Source organism: Aptenodytes forsteri, unplaced genomic scaffold (assembly GCF_000699145.1).
Source record: "Aptenodytes forsteri isolate BGI_AS27 unplaced genomic scaffold, ASM69914v1 Scaffold96, whole genome shotgun sequence".
Classification (NCBI taxonomy): Eukaryota; Metazoa; Chordata; class Aves; order Sphenisciformes; family Spheniscidae; genus Aptenodytes; species Aptenodytes forsteri.
The window spans coordinates 3,960,425-3,973,430 of NW_008795029.1; the positions used below are offsets into that span (position 1 = coordinate 3,960,425).

General features: G+C 45.1%; 1 protein-coding gene across 1 annotated transcript; it reads right to left on the reverse strand.

The window, feature by feature from the left end:
* Nucleotides 1-1,431: 1,431 nt before the first annotated feature.
* On the reverse strand, nt 1,432-6,542 carry LOC103896315 (F-box only protein 36-like). The gene is made up of 4 exons (XM_009276155.1): nt 6,447-6,542; nt 4,453-4,561; nt 2,372-2,544; nt 1,432-1,605 (listed from the first exon to the last, which is right to left on the reverse strand). Exons 1-4 carry the CDS (start codon nt 6,540-6,542, stop codon nt 1,432-1,434), a joined length of 552 nt encoding a protein of 183 aa, XP_009274430.1.
* Between the last annotated feature and the right edge of the window lie 6,464 nt (nt 6,543-13,006).

Consider the following 13,006-nt stretch of genomic DNA (forward strand, 5'->3'; position numbering starts at 1 on the left):
AGCACCAGCCCAGGACGCGAGGGAGTGCTGCCCACAGGCTCTCCGCTAAAGTGTGACCCCGAGGAGACGAGAAATGCCTCCTGCCAGCAGAGAAACGCTCCTGGTGAGAATCCCCTCTCTGCGCTGATGGCCATCTCCAGCAGTGCCAGCAGGATGGCGCGTTGCCTGTGGGAGCAAGGATCAGGTTTGGGATGGAGGCGTGTACAGCCGTATCTGTAGGGAAGACTGCACCCCTCACCTGACCGGGGCTCGGGGGGCGCTGCCCGCTGGAAGTGAGCGTGTACCTCATGGCAACGCTGCAAAATATGATGGCCAAAGAAGCAGAATGAGTTTCCAAGCCTGTGCCCCAGTCTCTCTTGCACGGGGATGCAGCAGGGCCCGAGCCTGCTTCCCTTGCCGGGGCAGCCAGGCAGGAGGAGCTGCCACCTGCTGCGCGCTTGCTCGTTCTTCTACGCTTCTCCCGATGACACCAAATAAATGCAGGCTCGCAGCCTGTCTTTGTGCAAACTCGGCGTGGCGTGAGAGCTTTATTGCCACAATAGTAACTTTGTTTTGCAAATTCAGCTTTGCTGTAAGTAGATACAGCATCCCTGCGGAATGGGAATTGTGTCTGGTTACATCGCAGCTGATTTTGGTGCCATCTGTTTTCTCACTTTTAAAATACAACGCTCTACATTTAATAAAAAACTTCACCAGCTTGATAGCTTCCCTGAATGTCTGTTGCCCTGTTTCTTACTGAGTCCTGAGGTCATCGACATCCAGCAATATGGAAGTTGCCCTGTGCATCAAACTGGAATTGGGCTCCAGTCTGTCACGAACTATTGTGTTAAGGGAAACTGATGCGGAACGTAAATATTCAGTTAAAAAACCTGCATTTGTGCCTGTCGTAGTTTTAAAGAGAAGCTTATTCAACTCCAAAACATCGTTCTGACAACTTCACATTCAATTTTTAAACACATTCTGCTGCTTTTTTAATTTAAAAGCAAATGTCTGTACGTTGTTTTCAGAGAGTCTTTGGAAGTCGATGGCTCATCTCCCCGGCCGTGGTAAGCCAACGCTGCTCTTCGTGCTGCAGGCAGTTTCTCTGCTAGCCTCTATTTGTAGCATTAGTCCTGAACGGCCCAAACAAAGGCGTGAAATGTTAACAGGACAAAAACCACTGACTATGCACAAAATTATATTGAACATCAAAATAAAACAGGCTTAAAAAGGAAAAAAAAAATTAAACTCATTTAGTACTTTCCCCCCCCAAACCTGACATAATACAGAATACTAAAAATCAGCAGGAAGTGTGACTTGCAAGTTGGTGGTGCTGTTTGAGTCTTAAATGATGAGAGGAGAAACTTAACATTCTCAAGTGATTATTATTTATTTATAACTGTTTCCTTTGAAAGAAAGAATATGTGAAACAAATGCTAAACCTATTGAGCCTTATCCGATAATTTCCAAGTGACTTAACGCGCTCTGTCTTCCCTGCAGCCGCTTGGGCTTTTCATTGAAGTTCATCAGCTTCTTGAAGACTGAGAATGCCATCTTCTTCCTGCCAAGAGCTGGTTTCTCTCTTAGCAGTTTAACTCTCTCCCAAACCTCTTCACTGCTGCATAACTAAAAACCGAATATTTTCCAGGTCTATTTCATGATTTACACTTCATTAGGCCACATCCTGATCTCCTGAACATGTCCCATTTGCGTAGCGCATCTGCAACTATGTAAATACTATCAGAGGCTCATTACTGTTACATATATAAATATTATAGTATTTTGATTCAAACGGACACAAGCACAGAAGACGTCGGACCGCAGTTGTGAATGCGGTGTTCTTTCTTTGCCCGATTCCAAGTAGCAGCCTTGATTAGAAAAATGAAATACTCTCCAAAAGAGTAAAGACTAACTTCAGGGGGGTTTTAGATGCTGGTACAAAAATGGCATATTGACTCATGGTCAATCCATACTTTCCTCCCAGCATGTGCAGAAGGCAGGAGACACAAAAAGACGCAGAGGTGGGAAGCTCCTTTCTTTTTGCTCTTTAAAAATGTTTATATATTCTAAAGTCAAATATTAATATTCTGCATAAAACTTGCAGGATTTTTTTTTAATTTTAAATCAAGGTCTCAGTTGCCAGCTCTTGTGAGCAGAGAGAAAAGTACCGCTAGAAGGATCCAGCGGGCCAGACGGAGGGTTTAGGTTTTCCACAGCATGAAGGACCTGGCCTGTTACCACTGACCTGTGCCCAGGCCCGTCTTGTGCTGCTTGCCACCTCTGGTTACCGCAGAAATGTGGATGGTTCTACAGAATGAGACTGAAGTGAAGTTCCACCTCATATTGTTTCTTAACAGCGAACTTGAATACGAGCACCGATATCTGACCTTACCTGCTGGAACTTCTTGCATGTTTTTGACAGCTGTTGAAGGTCATCAGCATCTAGAAACGACAGTATGTGTATAATTATGTTCTCGGGCATTCGGACGAGGAAATCGTAATGCCTCTGACATAAATTAACTGCGTACTCCAGCGTGTTGTTGCCAAAGACGTTCCTCACCCGCTCTGTGTTACAAGAAAAGAACAAGACAGAGAAGAATAAACACAAAATAGTCCTCACGTCACCGGATTATTTTAAAACGCGATCATGAATGCAATAAAATTGGGCTAGGAATACTTCAATACTTCGGTGTTAGGAGGAAAGAGGTTGGGAGAGGTTGGGACTCAAGAAGAGACAATAGATTGGGCCATTGCTGTATACGTTGGTGAGAAAGAGGAAGGATGAGCTGATGACCGGCTGGATGCTGGCTGCACCTGGAGTTGCAGAGAGGTTGGGCACGACTGTGGTTCAAAACTTGTCTGAAGCATTGACACAGGCTGGGTGGAGAGCACCTACCAGCCTGGTCCTGCTGGGGACCCCGCAGCCCCCATACACATTGATCAGGCAGACCTATGACGGCCTTCAAGCAGCAAAGAGGGTCTGCAGCTACCACAGCCATTTTTCGGTGGTATGAAGGGAGAGGAGGGAACTGCTGTTCAAAGTACTTCTCTTTCACAGAGCAGAAGAGAACAGAAAAGAGACGTGAAGTTGCACTGGGTGCTGCACGGCCTCACGTTGCAGGGGTACAGCGTACAAAAGCTCCCACTCCCCCGGCTGGTCGCAGGTCCTGGCTCTGGCCCCAGCGCACGGGAGGCTCTGCAGGAACAAAGTTTGAACGTGCTGCCCCTGAACAAGCCATTCACACAGCCCCAAAGGTATTTTCCTTGCCTTTTTAGCCCTTTTACTGGACATAACCACGGGATAAACGCCCTGCTGCTGAGGGAGAGAGGATCTGTCAGGGCCCCGGGTGTACCAAAAGGCTCTGCAGCCTCCTCCCGCCCGCTCCGAAGGGTTTGGCTGGCTGTGTGTTTCCTGGCTTGACCTCGGACCTCCTTGTCCACTACTGACCCATTGGTGAGGGCAGGGCTCCTGCCCACCCTGGCTCCCAGCTCCCGGCTCCCCTTCCCTTGCAGAGCAGCCGTCTCTCCGCTGCTCCTGCAGCTGCTACCAAAGAGAGAGGACTCGCTCCAGTGACAGCATCGTCGTTTAGTTCAGAGTTGGGTGTTCCGCCTCCCCTCCCCTGAAAAGCTACAACTCAAGACAATCCATCGAAATTAAATTAAATACTCGAGAGAGGTAATTTAGCCCTCCACACAGGGAAAAGTCCAAAACAATTAAAAAGGGAATATTAAATGCAGTTAGCTTAGGAATGTCACATGAAAAATGAAAAACACTTCCACAGCTGAATAGGCTCGGTGTTGTTTCCTTAATTTATAACACTATCCCGCAATGCAAACATTAAAGGTGACTGACTGTGTATTGAAAACGTTTAAGTTCCTTATTTAAAGATCAAATACCTAAGAAGAAAACACTTGGAAATGTATTACATAGGGTAGAAACGTGCTCAATGGGTATTTAAGACACACTTCCAATGACTTGAGATTTCTCCGTAGCTACACTGTTAAGTAACAGGTTTAATGCTCCATCCATTACAGTCACTACCATGTAATAAGAACAACAAAAAGACAATTCCAGAAAGTGATTTAGAGGCCTAAAAGAAAGAAGGAAATGAAATAAAATAGCTGTCTTATATGATTACACCCCATGCTTTCAAATTGTTGACATTTTCTCCGAGAGAGAAACTTCACGGGTGAGTATGATAATTCTTTACATTTTGCTTACGCAAAAAAGATAACTAGAACTGCAAACTATATGCAAGCATCTCCCACAATAATATTAACTGAAACAGGGGAGAGTAATGAAATTTTAGCATGATTTCATAAATCAAATGAAATCCCTAGATATAGAGAAAAAATTTCTTAACAAGTTAGAAAAAAAAAAATTAACCATAGAATAGAAAAAAGTCTTATTCACTAGGGCTGAGGGGACTTCTGACACATTGTTTATTCTCTGTTTGCTAGTGCAATACTTGCTCTGTAACTGCCGATCCAGCAAAAATTCTGCATGGAGTTTCTTCACCTCCTTTGGGAACACCTTCTCGTGACTAGGTTGAAAGGAAATCCTCCAAGTACTCCAGATCACCTACAGGAATCGACAGCATGAAAAAAGAATAGAAGTTAACTTAGTTTGGCCAAGAAGAAATGTGGTAAACGGGGTATACCTGATTTATCTGGCATTTAATAAAGTGTTTGATTCCATGCTAAATGGAAATGATTAGACAAACCATAGAAGCTGGAAATTAATTCAAGAACTGCGAGCTAGGTGAAAGAGCTGGCAAATCGTAGAAAGACAAAACACTCAGGACGAAATGAGAACCACGGCGGAGACAGGTAATTAGCTGGCTTTGGGCTGACTTCACACACTATTTCCACGAATGACCAAGGCAGGAGTCAGCTAGTGGTATCCGGAGTCATAAAACCAGGGCAACACGCGATAGTGCAAAACGCAAGTACCACGCTTGGGGACGAGTAGCAAGAGCGCTCTTAACTGAAGACTTGGATGGAACCCGCCGGTTGTTTTTTTAACTCAGTCATGGGAAAACCACAATCCACACTAGGACGTGGTTCTGTGAAAGTCAGTCACCGTCCTCGAGTGTGTCAGGCAGGGCACGTCCCAGAGACGCAGGGGAAACCTACGCCTGGGCAACACACCCTCCTGAGACCTCCCCTGGGACACCCGAAAAGCTGCTTGCCCCTGCTCAGGAAAGATGCTTTCAAGCTGGAAGGAGGGAGCAGAGCAGGACAAAGAGGGAGGGAAGACCCGAGCAAGCTCCTGCTCCCTAAGAACACATCACACAGGAGATGGTTGAAACCAGGGAACAAGGGGGGGGCGGGTTTGAACTAAAGGGTGCTCCTGGCACAGGAACGATGCATGTATGTCCTGTATTCAAAAGGAGATGAGCCTGGGACGTGACCACACAGAAGAACAGGCAGGCACCCAGCCTGCGGTGCTAGCTTTCTCCTGTGGCATCTAAGGGTGGAATGAACAAAAAAATTCTTGATCAACCAAGAATCATGGTTGATCACTACACTGTCACTACATGTACAGGACTGATTTTCTTGAAAACTTAGCCGTAACTGCTGAAAAAACACTGCCTCTATAAAAGCAGCCTGTGAGGTGTGACAGATCACTGCTAAATGTTACCCGATGCTACGGCTGATGAGGGAGACAGGTACCAGCTTTTTTGAAAATGCTCATGGTTTTGGGTAATGTTTCAAAGTTGTTGAAGTTTATAAGCAGCTCTGAGAGGGAAAGCAAAAGCGGTTTTGAGGGGCTTCTTTTTTTCCCCATAGGGTAAGCCTTCGGACCCTCAGGTGGCAAATGTTGGCAACTCCTGTATCAAACACATTTAAAATATGATGTGATTTTTTTAAGGTGGGTAGTTTCCCTTTTAAAAAATGATTTAGCTCCTTTTAAGAAGAGGAATGAAGCTCTTGTGTCTGAGGTGCTTCTAAAAAGATCCTTGTGCCGTAAGATATAGAAAAGAAAGCAAATTACTGCTGCCACTGAACTCTTAGCTATTTCATTTCTTGATAATGGGTGTTTAGCTTTCTGCTGTTGAGATTTTGTGTGTGTGTGTGTTGTTCTATGATATACTATCGTTCAAACAAAACCCACGAAGGATTTCCAAACGCTAGCAGAATGGAAGCGTCGTAGAACTGCATCCTTGAGAAAGAAATGTAAATTTGTGCTTTCTCTGGAGAAAAGTTTACCGTCAGAATCTTGCTCAGCAGGCAGGAAAGAGCATTCAATATAAATTTTTAAATTATGTCACTTTTCAAAACATCTTTTGGCATTACTGTACGGCTGTTTGACAGCTTTCCAGGGTGTTGTGCAGTTTCGGCACTAACAGAGAATTTCCTTTCCAGAAGCGCAACCACGCAATAAATTTTTTTTACCTTGCTGGTGTCAGCACCGGTGAACGCTTGGGAAGACACCCGCGTCCAGACTCATCCTGCCTCCTTACCTCTGCACTGGTGACGGTGAAGCGGTGGAAGTCTTTGCTGGGGGGAGGAGACTGGCAGTGGAGCTCGTGAAGGGTCTCCTGCAGAAGGGACACCATGGTGCTCGTTCCTCCGAACCTGTAAGCAGCAAAACCAGTCCCCGTCTGCCAAGACTGCTGCTATGGACCTGGTGCGTCAGCTCAGCCGGCTCCCCCGTCTTGTCACCGTGACGGTGTTCACGTATCCGTGCCTACCTGCCCAACAGGAAGGATTAACTGCCAAAGCCTTCTGCGGGTGCACAATGCTTTCAGAAAGCCTATGGCTAGAGCCACAGCCACAGCTATGATCTCCGTGTAGCACCGAAATTCCCCGGCTGGCTTTGCAGTTACCCTGCAGCGGCCGCCGGGCTAATAGGGCTCGATGGCTACCCTTGCCAGGCTGCTGGTTAGCACCAGCATCACTGCAGCAAAGGCTGCTCGAAATGCTCTACTGAAGAGAAAGGACCTCCACAAAAGCCTTTTATTTTGCATAGCACGGGTGGCTTGTGTTTCTGTCAACTTTCTCTAGTTGCTGAGGGTCAGAGGAGACAAAATCCTCTAGAGTGACATCGAGATATTGAAGGCGGGGGATGGGAGACAAAGGAAGAACAGGGCTGCCTCTTGGTACGATGACATGATCTGATTTTTACACAGATGACTAAGGCCTCGATCCTCCAGCCAGGTGACCTTAGGTACCAACGCCTGCTCACACCAAGCGGCTGGTTGCAGGGCTTAGTCAGTGCCTGCTCCTCAGGGAGAGAGCTCTGCCTAGAGAATGCTCTTGGGAAAGGCATCATCGTTCAATCAATTCAGTTTCTAACAATCAATAAAAAGGAAGGGGCGGTGAATCTACCGCTGGGATCCTAGGGGTCTGAGCCCAGGGGAGCACCCAGAAAAGGCCGGTCGAGTCTCCTTCATTCAGAGCTCACCACCCGGCTGTGACATCTCGATGCTGGAGGACGACTGAGCTCCCGACCGGCTGGGGCGCTGCCTCCCTGCTGACCTGCCGGTCCTGGCAGGGTGTGGAGGTATGCTATTTACACTGGCTGCACACCAACAGGGATCCCTCTTCTACAGGTGGATTGCTGCCAGGAACATACAAAGGAAATTTATGAGGCAAAAAAAGCTTGCTCCAAAAGCCACAAGGGAGATGTTACGCATGAGAAGTTTTAAATAGGTATTTCCAAATTCACAGGAGTTTTTACACATTCACTTTTTGTTGTAGCTGTTGTTGTAGCTCATTTTTCTAAATTTTCTGTAATGTAGCTGAAAGTGTGACAAAACTACAATTATTCATATTAAGAATGATGTTTGTTAATTATGGAAACCTATTCTGAGCCAAATGCTCATGGAGATTTTCACAGTATTTTCTTGACAGAAGGCATAGTAAGAAACTCCATGTGACAACTAACTTCTTTGAATTTTACCATTAGAAAACATTATTATCTAAAGATGTTTTCAAGAGATCAATACGAAACTATGAGTTCTACATCACTCATTTCCAAGGCCAAAGCTAGTTCTGCACAGATCTCAGCACGGTTTATAGTCTCTGGAAGCAAATGAAATCAAATCTCTAGTTGGAAACCTTTCATAAAAGACAAGTTTCTGAATGTTTGTATTAAATATGCTTCCCAGAGCCAACTGACAATTCACAAGAACTCTTATTCTCAGAATGATTTTTACACTCAGCTATAGTTCAGGGACGTTAATTCAAAGGACAAGAAGTCCACTGCTCCTCTTAAATATTACTTTTGCCCTCAGAGGTTTCAAGCGAGGGACAGATTCTCAGCTACTGTAAACCAGCATAACTCCACTGAAACTGATTTGTCCCTGTACTAAAAGAACTGGTCATTTGCAAAACCAGCAATCATCAGGAGCATGGCCAGCAGGCCAAGCAGATTTATGTAGCAACATGAAATAGCCAGGTGACTACAGAAAGGAGGAAGCCTGGCCAACATTTTTCTAAATAGTCCTAGGAAGGTTAGGTTCACGCACACGTCAGTGAATGAGCTATGAGAAATGAATAACGGGCTGTAACTTTCCTTCCCTGACTATCGGTTTGGGCGAAAAAATAAGGAATGGGGAATATGCATTATTTTGAAGGTCCTGCACTTGCTGAATTAATCTGGCTCAGATATTGGTTTGAATTTTCAGTTTAAGCTCTCCCCAAAATGTATTAGTCTTGAAAGTTTTCATCATTTCAGTGCTATAAAATTGGACGTCAGATAAAACATTGCTTTCATTATCGTCCATTATTTTTGAGACAAGGCCTACCCTATTAGCTGGTGTCAGGTAAACACTTTGCAAAGACACAGCAGCCTAGTTTAAAGTGTTCAGCACTTTCTCTCAGGATAACCTGAATCCCCAGAAGATCTTGCCTCTGCTCCCTAACACCAGTCATTTCAGTAAAGGGAAGCAAAACAAAAATGAAGGAACTAAACAAGGACCTCGGCTCCACCCGGCGCGCAGTAACCTACCACTCTACTCCTGTGACAGAAAAAGGACTTGGCAAACCCCGCATGGTCTGTACTTCAGGCACAGCAGCCAGCCAGCACCTGCTTTTGGTGGTTTGAGTTCAGTAGTGCTGAGGAGAATGCTGAGGGTCTTCAAAACACAGAAACCAGCCTGCAACAGAGCTGTAGAGGTACCGATGTGTGCTGAGTTTCATGGACCACCTATCAAAGGACTTAAGGCTTCGAACAAGTATTTTCTTTTTCTTTCATTTTTTTAATTCACACCTATGGTTTTTCAGCCACGACTTACACTTGTACGTTGGGCGTATGAGAGGAAGAGCTCTGACTCTAAGAGAAGGCAAAGGGGGGGGGTCACCTTCCTACAGGGGCTCCTTCTCCCCCTCTGTGACAGCCCCAAGATTGCCCGTAGTCTCAGGGGAAAGCTACCACCTTGAGACAAAGAAGCGGGAAGAAGCTGTGGGAGTTTCGGTTAAAGCAGCTCGGCAGTGATCGAGACTCCTTCTGTGCTGCCAGGGTGCCGGGACCTCGCTGGAGCAGGGGTGGCTCTCACCCCACCTGAGCTTTACAGACCTCACTAAAATCTTTCTGGGTTGTTCTGTTGCAGCAGTGACATGCAGTGGCAGCATCACGTCGTGGAAATTGGAGAGAACAATGCCATACAAAACCTATACATAACAGTATAGGATATTCACTACCAAGGTACTACCAACCAGATGAGACTATTTAATTTTTGTATGTTGGAAAACAGAAAAAATGGCCATTGTCTTGTAAAGGCCCTTGTGGTGGTCTCCTTCTGTGCCACTTTTTGTGTTCAGCCCTAGTTGCTACATTACAAGCAGGAAGTTGCAACATGTAACATGGCTGTTTTCCACAGCAAACAGACATTTTTTCCATCCATAGATCTTTTTTTTACGTATTCTTTAAAGACATTACACACTTTTCATGCATTTGTGCACCTCTGCTCCTGCTCTCTCCGGCCATCCTCAGGCTCATGGAGACAGGCACACGGCAACTTGTTCTTTTAGATCTCCATTGCATTATACACTTGCCCATGTGCGTGCATGCACACACACACACACAGAGGCATATGCACATTTTAATACAAAATAATACCGATTTTCTTTGCAGAGCCCCAAAGGTTGAAAAACATTAGTGCCTCCACCATACGGGTATATAAAGACAAGTTCCCTGTCCCATTCAGAAAATGAAAATGCAGGCACAAGCAGCTAATGCTGGAACCGAGCACACCCCGTTAGTTCAGCTGTACGGATGCTCTCACGCCCTCTTTCCTTTCTGTTTCTCTTATTGCATTGTCCTGCGCTCTCTCCCCAGACACAGCTGACCAACCTGCATTAGGAGACGCCGCAGTACATGACCCCCTGACCCACGTGAACCATACACAAAAGGCCTGAGACCCACCGAAGCCCCGAGCCTCACCTCTCCCAGGAGGCAGAGGCTCCTGAGAGCCCCCGGACAACTCTGCGCTGCCCCTTCCCTTCCTTCCACGTGGCCCCACTTGCTGCCCCACGCTGGAGGATGTAAGGTAGGCCAGCGAAGACCTCAGGTTCCCCTTTCCTTCCTCTCTAACAGGTCAAATGCCACGGAGAGCAGAGAGGCAGTGTTTCAGACTATTTTCCATCCTCACCATAGGAAGGATGAGCCACGTAGGTCGTGCGCCAGGCTGGTGTGAATTTGTTTTTGATAAACGAGCGCTAGAAGGTGGCGATTACTCGCGCTTTAGCAAGTAAGGGCAGAACATGGCAATACCAGATCAGACGGAAAGTGCATCTGACCTCTTCTCTGATGAGAGGCATCCGATGGCAAGGGCTGAGCCGGACAAGCACACAGGTCGTCCTCCCAGATTACAGCAATTTCTGTTTCGGAGACTTACTGAAACGAGGTAGCATATTTGTGCTTAATAGCCCTTGATACATTTTCTTGCACGAGTTAACATAATCACTTTTTGTATCCAAAGAAACCTCAGCAATTGAACTATCTTGTGGCAAGGGGTCCCGTGGGTTTCTTAGATACTGCGTGGGAAGAGCCACCCTCTTCTGTGTCATCCAACTTGTCTCCTGCTAGTTTCCTTTGACACCCCCTTGTTCTTTCAGTGGCAGTAATTATCCTGTCCTCTCACACCAGTTGCTCCGTGTCACAGTCAGCTCCTTTTCCTAAAATGTCCTCACATCCAACTTGCTTATTGACAGCAGTCAGTCAGGTGACATCTTCATAGAATTACCTACTAAAATCCCAAGTTATTTTTTCCTAAATAAGATCAATACCTCAAAGCTGGTTATAACACAGTGTTAAGGCTAGGACTGTGTGTTTTATTCCTACCTACATTTGGACGACTTCTGTGATTTTATCATTCAGTATCGTGACGGCCTACTACAGCTCTTCCAACTGACTTTCATCCCTATTGCCCTGAATAATATAATGTCATTGGCAGACTTTGTCACCTCACCACCCCGTCCCCTGTTCCAAATCGGTTAGGAGTACGTTGCTAGCGCAGATCCCCCTGCATTTCAGAAAACTGGCCATTTACTCCTCTTGAAACCAGTTTTTGTACCCTTGTGAGACCTTCCCTATTGTCTCATACTGACTTAGCTTCTTTACAAGCCTTTGGTGAGACGCCTTATTGAATATCAGTTGTAAATCTAAGTGGACTAACTCAATCCATCTTGCTCACTTTTTGTATCTTTAAAAGATGTCTACTGATCTTCCTCTTGCAAAAGATACGTTGACTCCTTCCTCATATCCCACCTATGCCTATATTTTTATTCTGATACAGTTCTGGTTTTTTTTTAATCTGCCTGGTAGACGTCCACATCAGATCTACTGGTGTGAAATCTCTAGACCCCAGTGAAATTCTTTTTAAGAACTGGTGTCAGATTATTGACCTGGCATTTTTCCTGATTCCAGACTCAGCTTAAAGTCAAAGATCATTACATCCAGTTCACATTTCAGCCATTTCAGTCTTTCTTAGAAGCTCTTGAGTGAATATTGTCTAGTTCTGGCAATATGTTTCTCTTTTTTTTTCTCCTAATTTTTCCATGTATGTTGCCCATATGGAAGCCTATGTACAGATATCAGTGTCATCAGGACACTACAATTGCGTTTACAAAAGCCACAACAAAATCAGTTCAACATAGCTCAAAACAACTTATGCTAAGAACTAGAAAACGCTCTTGAAATTTCTTGCAAAGACAGTATTTTTACACTGTGCTACAAGTTAGTGGAGGGTAGGGCAGTGTTTCGGGTTAAGTTTCACAATATACTTGCTCTGTTAATTTACTTTCCTGTAACCATTCACTATTTGCCACTGTTGTGCTTTTCTTATGACAAGTTTCTGCAAAAGGAGAATGTAAGAATAATGGAGGAAAGGAATCCTCAAAAAATTATTAAAGAAAAGGGAAATGAGTTGTGACAGTAACAACTACAGTTCTGTGGAGTTTCTTTTGAAATGTTAATATTTTTGTAGTATGTGAGAGTGTTGAATGAATCAATGAAAAGCACCTACATCCTGCCCTAGGTTTTGTTAACTTTCAGAAGGACTTCAACAGTATTAGCAGAAACACTACAAATTTACAGAACCTGTGTAAAAACCACCCAGAACCTTTAGAGATGCTAAACATACTGTAACCTCCAGTCGGGAGTTCACCGGCCTGATGTTCCTCCTATAGCTCAAGAAGTGTATGCATTTCTGTCATGTTGTTTAGTGCCATTACCGATTTTTTTCCTGCCACGAACCTCCAGTCAGTTCCTGAGATTACAGCTTAAGCCTGGAGATCTGAGCTTTGCTGATGAAATCTGCATCCAAGATACACTGGCCAAAAATATTTAGCAAAAGACCAATTATTTATTCAGAAGTGCTAAACAAAGGTCTAATAGTCAGGAGAGAAAAAACAAAGGCACTGTGCTGGTTTTGGCTGGGACAGTTAATTTTCTTCACCGTAGCTAGTATGGGGCTATGTTTTGGATTTGTGCTGGAAACAGTGTCGATAACACAGGGATGTTTTCGTTACTGCTGAGCAGTGCTTACACAGAGTCAAGGCCTGTTCTGCTCCTCAC

Coding starts and splice junctions, on each gene's coding strand:
- LOC103896315 (XM_009276155.1), bottom strand. CDS start 6,542: ATGGTGTCCCTTCTGCAGGAGACCCTTCACGAGCTCCACTGCCAGTCT. Junction 4,562..6,446: donor TCACCGTCACCAGTGCAGAG/GTAAGGAGGCAG, acceptor CGATTCCTGTAG/GTGATCTGGAGTACTTGGAG. Junction 1,606..2,371: donor CATGCAAGAAGTTCCAGCAG/GTAAGGTCAGAT, acceptor TTCGGTTTTTAG/TTATGCAGCAGTGAAGAGGT.